Source organism: Vigna unguiculata, chromosome 9, assembly GCF_037176805.1.
Source record: "Vigna unguiculata cultivar grain cowpea cultivar isolate G323 ecotype 2 chromosome 9, ASM3717680v1, whole genome shotgun sequence".
NCBI classification, from domain to species: domain Eukaryota; kingdom Viridiplantae; phylum Streptophyta; class Magnoliopsida; order Fabales; family Fabaceae; genus Vigna; species Vigna unguiculata.
Genome location: NC_140800.1, coordinates 39125666 through 39136683, shown reverse-complemented (window position 1 = coordinate 39136683; position 11018 = coordinate 39125666). Strand labels below are relative to the sequence as shown.

General features: G+C 33.0%; 2 protein-coding genes across 2 annotated transcripts; both read left to right on the top strand.

Annotated features, from left to right (window-relative positions):
- The first annotated feature begins 2510 nt into the window (after nucleotides 1-2510).
- On the top strand, nucleotides 2511-4466 carry LOC114196290 (ubiquitin-fold modifier-conjugating enzyme). The gene is made up of 3 exons (XM_028086889.2): nucleotides 2511-2885; nucleotides 2978-3039; nucleotides 4160-4466. Exons 1-3 carry the CDS (start codon nucleotides 2553-2555, stop codon nucleotides 4287-4289), a joined length of 525 nt encoding a protein of 174 aa, XP_027942690.1. The 5' UTR covers nucleotides 2511-2552; the 3' UTR covers nucleotides 4290-4466.
- Nucleotides 4467-7612: 3146 nt separating this feature from the next.
- LOC114163844 (glutamyl-tRNA reductase 1, chloroplastic-like) lies at nucleotides 7613-10515 on the top strand. Its single transcript, XM_028048201.2, has 3 exons — nucleotides 7613-8057; nucleotides 8722-8963; nucleotides 9040-10515. Exons 1-3 carry the CDS (start codon nucleotides 7811-7813, stop codon nucleotides 10168-10170), a joined length of 1620 nt encoding a protein of 539 aa, XP_027904002.1. The 5' UTR covers nucleotides 7613-7810; the 3' UTR covers nucleotides 10171-10515.
- Nucleotides 10516-11018: the final 503 nt, after the last annotated feature.

Genomic DNA, 11018 nt, shown 5'->3' with positions numbered 1-11018 from the left:
CTTGCATGCATGGCTTATATTATGATCCTGAAAAATTTGTCTTCATTGTTGATATGAACTTTGATTTTGTAGATAGTGATTTTTAATGTATGACGTTGTTTAGGTGAGAAAATCATATTTAGATTAACTTTATCAATTAAGGGAAGCTATTTTCATTATTTTATAATCTAATGTTCTATTTTTTGAGTGATATTAGTTGATGGTATGATTGTTTGGATTAAATGTTGCTGGAAAAAATGAGAACTTTTTAAGAGAAGTATTAGTCTAATGCATAATATATGTAGTGGTTATATTTTCCTTGAACTAGAAAAAAGATAAGAATATATGAGAGGAAAAGATTTTTGGGTTTGTACTGTGAAGTTTCCAAGTGGAATGAAACTATAGACGTTATTACATTATGAAATTGATAGGAAAGTAGTGATGGAAGAGGTAGATGAGTATAAACTTTATTAATTTAATGTGATTTTTGTAATTGCATGACTAAGTGATTTCTTTGGTTTTGGTTGCTTGAGTGTCTCTGATGTAGTGAGGTGATTATACTTATGTATTTATTATTATATGAAGGTAAAGTTTAAAGAGAGTAGAAACATAGAAAAATTTGAATATAAGAGATGAAGAATTGAATTATTAAGGGATGTAAAGTTTATTAAGGTATCTATTATTGAGAAATTTGTGAATTTATTTTGGTATTGTTTGATTTGGGTTACATAGTTAGAATTTGTGATTTTGATATTTTGTTTGATTAATGAGTTAATTAAGAACATGATACATATTACTATCTGCTCTTGCATTGCAACAAATGTTGAAAAATTATTTTAAATAAAAATTTTTAAAATTTCTATAAATACAATTCAATGTTTAATATATTTTTTGTAAGATATTGTTATGAATTATATTCCTTTTTTCATGACTAATTTTCTATTAATGAAGATCAAAATACACGAAAATGAACTAAGGTGTGTGAATTACTTTAATCAATAATTAGCAATTTGCATGAAAAGTTGATTGTGCTTTAGAGTGTTTCATTTTACTTCTTTTGTCAAATGTGAAGATTTTAGGTGAAAGCCAATGAAACATTCTTCAAATTCTCAAAAAAGTTTTTAACACACTCACTTGAAGTTAAACAATGTCACATGAGTGACCGTCTTTATTATTATGAAGGACCAAGGAAAGTGTAACTTCTAACCACATGTACAATTGACGACATGTTATCATGATGTAATAATGCTTACTTTATTAAACTAACACGGAGCAAGAATACAACAAAGCTTATGTAGGTATTGTAAAGTTAGGGATGACAAGGCAAGACAGTTCATGGGACCCACCTATAGATTTACACGAAAAAATGTAAGACAGATTGAGTATTTTAGCCCATTGGTCCGCTTAGGCTCACCCCACATAACTCGTAGTGCACGCGGACCGACAATGTGCTAACCCGCATAACTCATATTACTTAAACTTTTAAAATGTGACAGCTCTAGTACAACATGTCATGTATATTTTTTCTAAGTAACTTGTTCATCCCCTTTTTACTCTAGTCCATACATACTAAAGTAACTCGTTCATTCATGTCTAATTCATTTAAAAGTACCTTTTCCATTCACTTTTTTCCTTGTTTTATTTCACTTCAAAGTTATTTTTATTTCCAGTAGACTCGTTCTTAAAAGTTATAAATTATAAAATTATGAATATTACTTATTTTGAGAAATTAACTATATAAATTATTATTTTTATTAATTTAGTTAAATAAAAAATAAGTTCTTAAAATTCTTATGGTAGACTTGCAAACTCACTCACAAACTAGACTTTATGTGAAACGAATAACAAAAAAATTAACGTCCATTTTTTATACCATACGGACCAATTCAACCTGTTCTTTGTGAATCACATATGAGTAACGAATCAATTCACACCGTCTTTCCTATGTATAAAACTTATTATAAATAAAAATTAATGTCATAAATCACTAAACTTGATTATCAATTATTATTATTATTATTATTATTTTTATTCTTTGATTGATTGTAATTGCATAATGTGATGGAATTTAGACGTCATTATAAACATTATAAACTTTTCATAATATCATAAATTATATTTTACTATAATAAACAATAAATAAATTATATTTTAATGGTGTAATAAACAATTTATATCACGATACATTCCTGTTTGATAAGTTATTTAAAAAAATTAAATTAAATTAAATGTATAAGATGTTGAAGACATATATTAATAAAAAGATATTTAAAACAATCTTAAGAAACTAATCAGAAAAATAAGAACTAAATATATTTTTATTTAAAATAAATATTTTAATTTCCACAAAAAATTATACTTCTACTAATCTTTCACTGAATAGTATAAATTCAAATTTAAAAAAAATCACAAATTTACTATAACATGAATAATTTAAATCAAGTTAAAAAAGAGCCCAGTGATTAAACCAAAATCCAAATTACATTTATATCCTAGTTTCTCAGAATATAAAAGAGCGAAAGACCAGCATCGTCATTTGAAGACAATTCAGCGTGCGTTTGAAGCAGAGAGAGATGGAAGGTTGGGACCCGAACACGAAGTCGACTCTGACACAGATCCCTTTACTTGCGACGAAGGCGGGTCCTCGCGACGGCGCGGCATGGACGCAGAGGTTGAAGGAAGAGTACAAGGCTCTCATAACCTACACGCAGATGAACAAGTCCAACGACAACGATTGGTTCCGTATCTCCGCCGCCAATCCCGAAGGCACTCGTTGGACCGGTAAATGCTGGTACGTCTACAACCTCCTCAAGTACGAATTCGACCTCCAATTCGATATCCCCGTCACTTACCCTTCCACCGCCCCCGAACTCGAACTCCCTCAATTGGACGGAAAGACCCAAAAGGTTCCTTCTTTACCCTTTTTTCTTTCCCCCTTCTTCTTTTGCTCCTTAATTTTCTACCTTTCACACCGTTTTTTTTTTTTTTTGTATTTTAGATGTACAGGGGTGGAAAGATATGCTTGACTGTGCACTTCAAGCCTCTCTGGGCAAAAAATTGGTACGTTTTTCTTCTCAATTAACCATATAAGATAAACTTCAACCTCTTTTTGTGATTGAGATTGTGATATGTTTGCGGGGACTGAACTATATAGTTGCCAATGAAAATTGGTGAAAGGATTTTAGGCTAAACTAGATGTTAGTTTATTAGGGATTGTTGTGCTATTTTTTCATATATATACTTGAAGTGTTTTGAATAGAATTGGACAAAGTGTTAACAGTACCTGCTCTCAATGTGGAATGAAGCAACAAGGATTGAGTATTGGGAAAACCTAAGTTTCACATTGACTGAAGTCCCTGAATAGTGTATATTAGTAGGGGAAGCTCTCATCTTATGAATTAGTTTTTGGGGTTTAGTCAGGTCTTACTCAAGTTCTCTGTTAATGTCTGTTATAGATTTGTTATTGCGCCACCTGTCATATTATACATGCACCAAACACAATAGTGTTTAGTGGGAGGGAGTGTATTGAAAAAGACCTGATTTTTGTGTATCATTTTATGTGCACCAAACACAATAGTGTTAAGTGGGAGGGAGTGTATTGAAAAGACCTTATTTTCATGTTGTGTAAAGATAGGGCCTAAGTAATGCATGTAAGTGAGTGGCAATCCTCACATTACGAGCTAACTTTCTGGTTGAATTAGAGTCTAACCCAAATTTCAAGACTAGGAACTATTGTGATTGCAATAGTTAGGATTGTAAGATTCCAACAAGAATCAATTAGGATTCCTGGTCAAATGATATTGTTGATTAATCAATATCTAAAGCTGGATAAGGTAACTAGAAGGTCTCTGTTCTTCTTCATTCACGTCACTGAACATCTGGAGTTGTTTAATGCTAGTGCATATTAAGATAGCTTAATATAACACTTGACGTGGGGCTTAATGTTTCTGTTTCATGACTGGTGTTTCAATAGTGATTTGAGGATTTTTAGTTTTAGGGCTGTTTTGTTATGACTGACCTAAAAGTGATTTAAAGCTGTAAACTCTTTTTTTGTGGAAAAATAGCCTACTTTTCGGGATCAAGTGTCATTCATTTTTTGATAGGAGGTTTTACCGAGCATGCTCTTAATGTTTTCTGAATTTAAATAACGATGTGTTTCTGTTCTTGGCTTTCCTTACAGCCCCAGATTTGGTATTGCTCATGCACTTTGCTTAGGTCTTGCACCATGGCTTGCAGCTGAGGTTCCCATTCTTGTGGATTCTGGTATGATTAAGCACAAAGATGATGCAACCACATCGACCGAGTCTTAATTATCTTGCTGAAACTGTAAAAGTAGAACTCAGATTTTTTTTTTTTGTTCCCTGATTGGTCAAGGGAAATAAAATGAGCTGTATGACCACAGGATTTTCCTTATGTAACTGCAGATATTGACGTAGTCTGGCAAATCAATATATATTGCATATGCAACATGAGTGATTTTTATCTGAGCTTGATTTTCTGTCGAGTTTTCGGTTGAAAAGGTTTTCTCCTTTGTGTTAATGATAAATTTATGGGCCAAATGAAGGTTTATTTGAAACTTACCTGAAAGGATAACGTTTGTCAAAACACTAGACATGATGGCAGTTAAAAAGAAAACGAAGCTTGGGTCAACTTGGTCCAAGCTTTTTGTTGATCACTTTTAATATTCTTTCTAAATATTCACTTGGATTTCTCTTGTTGCTTCTGCCTTAGATTTTTTTTTTTCTCTCTATTGCTCACAAAAAGTATTCAACACGCCTAAGTTTGTTATTTCATAATTCAGATTGCAGACTTTTTCTATAACCATATTTTATCCATAGAGATGTGTCTTAATTTTCTGATTTGTTGGCACAAAATCTGATACAGCGTGAGATTGGCCTCGTCTACGTGATTAAATATTTAGACCGGCCTCGTTTGACTTCATTCTTGCTCTTGTAATTCTCTGTTATAACTGCAATTCCTGGTTAAAAAGACTTATTTTGTATTGTTCTGATAAATTGTGTGCGATCAGAACATCCATAATCAGCAGTTAATATATAAACAAACCCTTTTCCCCTTCTCCCTTGGAAAATTATTTTCGAGAACAATACATAAACCTGTGTTGCCTTTGCATTCATCAACTCTACAACTGGTGTTTACTAGAAACTTGTAGCTCCATAATCGTGTGACTGGTTGGTTTTATTAGAAGAGTTGGTTTAGTTGCAATAAATAATTTTGCTTTTGGATGCCTATAATCATTCTGACATTTACAACGAAAATGAAAACTGTAACTTTCTCTCTACTCGTTTGTGGTGAATGGGATCAAACAGACAAATTACCAAGTGGTTTTCTTTGCCGTCAACATGTATCTAATATTCTAATCAGTTCTGCCCTCAAGAGAGTGCAAGTTTAATTAATGATATTACTTTTTATTATCAACTAGGAATTTTATGTAAGCTTACATGTATATTTTTAATTTTTTAGTTGAGACGAGTTATTAAAATAAAATGAAATTTTCTCTTTAAATACATTTCTATTTGGATGTGTCACATTGAACTCTGTTCATTGGAACCAATGAAACTCAATTTTACTTTTATCAATTTTAAGTTTGGCTTGTTGTTGCACACAATGCATCTCACACTGAGACGTTTGGTGATATGATATTTATCTGAAAAAGTTAACGAAGTAGCAGAAGACAGATGGAAGAATAGAAGAGGGTAACAGTGAGAATAATAATATTTGTAGGAGGAGAAGATTTGTTGTAGACAGCATGAGAAGTAAACCGAAAGGTGAAGAAAGCATGCACAGAAATGGAATGAAGGTAATTTCAAGCTAAAGACATCTCATAATCATAATTTGTTTCTCAGAAGCACAGAGTGAGAAGCTCTGAAAGACGTGTAGAGAAGCATATCTGATGGGGTCTGTGTAAAGCACACATAAATGCTTAAAGTTTCTTTATATACAGATGTTGGGCTTTCATAGCCTAGTGCAGTAGTTGAACTCATATTTCTGAATCAACTTGCTGGGGTCTGCTACTTCATGCCTCCCTATTTTCCCATTTAATATTTTCCTAAAAATGGAAACTCATTGCTGTTCTTGCCAATTCAAGATCATCACTCCAAGCAATATATTGTTAATTACTTCTTACCAAACATTTTAGGTGCCTTCAAATCAAAATTAAAGGACAGGACATTGTACAAATCTCTTAAATAATACAAACATATATATATATATATATATATATATATATATATATATATATAATTATAATTGGTGATGGGGTAACTGATTGGGAAGACCAACCACATGCTTTTCTAGATAATAGCATGGTCCAAAAGTGAAAATCTTTCCGATGTAAGAATTATTTATAATTTTAGAGATGGAAAAACAATAATATATCTTATTTGCAATCTCATGATAGCTAAATTAATATTATTTGTATTTGAGGTATTATCTATTTTCAAGTCCGAAACTTCTATTTGTAAAAAATATCTTTAAATATTAAAAATGAAAATGTATTTAAATTATCTTTAATTTTAACTCTTAAATAATATAAAATTATTGAATAACAAGAAAATGTTTCAAAGTTTCGAAAGAGATATTGAGGAAAGATCTAGTACAAAAAGAGTATTTGTGTTCTGGTCTGTAAGAGTTTAAAAAATATATATAATATAAATGAGAGATGTATTATTGAGTGAGTACATGCGATACTGTATTTATAAGCTTCCATCGTCATGAGTAAAGAAAAAATTATATAAATTATGTTATTTCAAGATAACTGAATAATGTATGTAATCAATTATCATATAACAATGTATCGTTTAAGTATGTAAAATATCAAATATTAAAATGATAAAAAAAAATTACAGTAGCAAATGCGATGCAAATGATGATGGAATTATTGATGTCAGTTTCCAAGGTTTATTTAGAGATGACAGTATGACGGTGACAGCGGTACTGAAATTGGTAGGGACAGCATAATCAAAAGAAAACAAGAAAACTGACTATTACATGTCTGAACGAAAATGAAAAAAGGTTATTTTTTTTAATATTAAAATGAAGGGTTAAATATATTTTTTTTAGTTTCATGATAAGAAGAGTTAAATATATTTTTGTTTTTTTTAAATTCAGTAAAATTTAAAATTAGTCTATTTTTTTTTAAATTTTTACCAATTTAGTCATTTATTTTTAAAGATGTATAAATTTAGTCATTTTAAGTAAATTTTATTAAGTTTATTTGATCTTTCAAACGTATTTTATGATAATATTTGAATTTTTTATAACATTTTATAATTTTTATTTTAATATTAACTCAAAATTATCATAAAATATAAAATAAATTTAACAAAATTTATAAAAAAAAATTAAATCCATATACTTTTTAAAATAAAAAACTAAATTAGTATAAAATTTTAAGGAATTACTTATTCTAAAGTTTACTTCAATTTACCAACAAACACATATTTAACCCGAAAATTAATTATATTAAGGAGTTGGATAAATTGAAGATTTGATAAAAGAATTGGTAGAAGAAAGGAAGAAGAGGAAGAAGGAGTGTGGATAAAGCATGCTCAGCGCCCACCAATGAGAAGTCAGAGAAATCTCTTATATCAATCAAACCCACAAAGCACTTCCTTTTCGTACCAAAGCCACACGCCTCAGGCCAAATCAGAGAGAGAGAGAGAGAGAGGAGAGGGTCAAAGTTTGCACAACTGTTCCAATTTTTCTTCTCTTCTGCTAGCGCCCCTCCTCTCTCACGATTTTCCCTTCAACATCTTCCACCTAAATTATTCCCCTTCCGTTGTTTTGTTAGGGTTAGGGTTCTCGCGCCACAATGGCACTTCCATCCACATTCTCAGCTGCAAAATTTGAGGCTCTGTTCCTCAAATCATCGTCTTCCTCTTCCTCGCAATTTCCTTCAAGGGCATTATTACCCACCGCTTTTCTCGACCATAACAGAAAAACCTTCGTCCGGAGAGGGGTTGTTCGCTGCGGCGCTCAGCCCTCTGATGCATCCGTTGGTCCCAACAATGCTATCTCTCTCTCCGCTCTTGAGCTGCTCAAGACTTCTGCTGCTGATAGTAAGTCCGGATAACTTTTACATTTTCTTTTATTGCCTTCGTAATCTCGTTAATTCGCTATTCTCGTTTGTCCCCATCATTTCGATCTTTTTCCCCGGAATCCGCTTATGTTTGTCGTTTTGTTGTATATTTCCTTTGTTGGATAAAATCACTCTTGTTATTTATACTTGGTCTTGTATTTAAGATCATGTTAAATATCCTGAGAATTTCTTTGCATATTCTTCTCTGCAATTATCTTTGTTGGGTGATTTTACTGTTTGATCTGAATGTGGAATAGTATGTTGGGTGCTTGAAATATTAAAACAATTGCAGCATTACCTGGAACCATATCATCGCTATTCGATTAGTATTCAAAGATTGAGTTTTGCACCGAAGCATTTTCCCTTTTTGATTATTTTTGCTGTTGATGATTTTGTCATTGGTGTATTCAATTTGATTACGGGTTCTCTCTGTTAATGTTGAAAAGGGAAAAATGAAATGGAATTGGAATGTTCCAAGTGATTGGGCTTTTGTACTTCATGATGGAATTTTACGCCTAAACTATATTCTATGAAGGTCCAGGGGGATGTTTACACCAAAGGCTTTCATTGGTCGAATTGTTCCGGTTAATTATCTGAAGTTTTCTGGTTGCAGCTTTTAAATAATTTGTAATTAACCTTGACAGGGTATACGAAGGAAAGGAGCAGCATTGTTGTCATTGGGCTAAGTGTGCACACCGCACCCGTGGAAATGCGTGAAAAACTTGCAATTCCAGAAGCAGAATGGCCTAGAGCTATTGCAGAGCTTTGTAGTCTTAATCATATTGAAGAAGCAGCTGTTCTGAGCACCTGCAACCGAATGGAGATATATGTTCTTGCACTGTCTCAACATCGTGGTGTCAAAGAAGTCATGGAATGGATGTCAAAAGTATGTGTAAAGTTTATTACCCAGATGGTATCTAAAGCGCATTATTAAATATTTAAATGCCTGTTCTCTTTTGCAGACAAGTTCTGTCCCTCTTTCAGAGCTAAGCCAGCACCGGTTTTTACTTTACGACAATGATGCCACACAGCATCTTTTTGAAGTATCAGCAGGACTTGATTCTCTTGTTTTGGGAGAGGGTCAAATCCTTGCCCAAGTAAAGCAAGTTGTCAAGGTTGGACAAGGGGTTAACGGCTTTGGGAGAAATATCAGTGGGCTATTCAAGCATGCAATTACTGTTGGTAAAAGGGTTAGAACTGAGACTAACATTGCTTCCGGGGCAGTTTCTGTGAGCTCAGCTGCTGTCGAGTTGGCCTTTATGAAGCTACCTGAAGCCTCACTTGATAATGCAAGAATGTTGGTTATTGGAGCTGGCAAGATGGGAAAACTTGTGATCAAACATTTGGTGGCAAAAGGTTGCAAAAAGATGGTTGTTGTCAATAGAACCGAGGAGAGAGTTGCTGCAATACGTGAAGAACTGAAGGATATTGAAATCATCTACAAACCCCTTTCAGAAATGCTCACCTGTGCTGGTGAAGCTGATGTAGTTTTCACCAGTACTGCATCAGAAACCCCATTATTCTTGAAAAGTAATGTCAAAGATCTTCCTCCTGCAAGCCAAGATGTTGGAGGCCGTCGCTTTTTCATTGATATTTCTGTTCCCCGGAATGTGGGTTCATGTGTCTCAGACCTTGAGCATGTGCGAGTTTACAATGTTGATGACCTTAAAGAGGTTGTGGCTGCCAATAAAGAGGATCGCCTAAGAAAAGCAATGGAAGCACAGACAATCATTGCTGAAGAATCTAAGCAATTCGAAGCTTGGAGGGACTCGCTGGAAACTGTCCCTACTATCAAAAAATTGAGGGCTTATGCAGAAAGAATCAGGCTTGCTGAGCTGGAGAGATGCTTAGGTAAGATGGGTGATGATATACCAAAAAAAACACGGAGGGCTGTGGATGATCTTAGTCGGGGTATAGTGAATAAGTTGCTTCATGGTCCAATGCAACATTTAAGGTGCGATGGGAATGACAGTCGGACTCTTAGTGAGACACTCGAGAACATGCATGCTTTGAATAGGATGTTCAACCTTGATACTGAGATATCTGTTTTGGAGCAGAAGATTCGAGCGAAGGTAGAACAGAACCAGAAATGAAATCCAACACCAATTTCATTGATCATAGTGATTTATTCTCTCCATTAGAATAAGAGGAAACATCCTCACCTGTTAGGATCTTAGTTGCGTAGTTGAAACACCTAAAGTGTCCATGTGGTGCTTCGTCTACTTGGCCTAACATCAAAGCGTCTGTGTTTCTTGGGTCATGTGTTTTTTTTCACCCCGTTCTTCCTCAGCCATCTGACTTTGTATTATACAAAATGAAGTGTTTTGTTGAGCTTTGTATTTACCTCGAATAATATTTTTCTAAAATGTGTCCCTGTATCGGGAATGTTAATTGTAAGTTTCGAGCTTCTATACTATAGAGAGGGTTGATTTTGCGCTTTCCGCGTCTTTCTTGGTCCAGGTTCATTCACACTTTTTTAGTGTTTTAGATTTTGTAATATATATATATATATATATATATATATATATATATATATATATTTGGAACCAATTGTAACATCCCAATTTTAGCATCTTAAAACTAATAAAATACGATATTTCATTTTAGTGTTCAAAACAGATAAACAAATGTATAAAGTATATTAATACAGTCTTACAAATGATCAGATTATATAAATATATCAATTATACATACTAAACATTTCTAACTCTAAACACAAGCTAACCACTTACAACAAATTCCCACTGAGACCTCCTTCCGACCTAAAAGATGGCTCCTCAACTTCCAAGGAACATACAATACAAGACAAAAACACAGAAGAAGGGTACGCTAATGACTTTGAAAGAATTTTCTTAAACCATATAATATTGATATATCTAACAACTATATACAAGCATATATCCACATACATATATTTATAAACTACGACTCAACTAATCCG

Excerpts from the sequence above, each read along its gene's own strand:
- LOC114163844 (XM_028048201.2), top strand. The coding sequence starts at position 7,811 with ATGGCACTTCCATCCACATTCTCAGCTGCAAAATTTGAGGCTCTGTTC. Across the intron at positions 8,058-8,721 it reads CAAGACTTCTGCTGCTGATA|GGTATACGAAGGAAAGGAGC; the intron begins GTAAGTCCGGAT and ends TAACCTTGACAG. Across the intron at positions 8,964-9,039 it reads TCATGGAATGGATGTCAAAA|ACAAGTTCTGTCCCTCTTTC; the intron begins GTATGTGTAAAG and ends TCTCTTTTGCAG.
- LOC114196290 (XM_028086889.2), top strand. The coding sequence starts at position 2,553 with ATGGAAGGTTGGGACCCGAACACGAAGTCGACTCTGACACAGATCCCT. Across the intron at positions 2,886-2,977 it reads TGGACGGAAAGACCCAAAAG|ATGTACAGGGGTGGAAAGAT; the intron begins GTTCCTTCTTTA and ends TTTGTATTTTAG. Across the intron at positions 3,040-4,159 it reads CCTCTCTGGGCAAAAAATTG|CCCCAGATTTGGTATTGCTC; the intron begins GTACGTTTTTCT and ends CTTTCCTTACAG.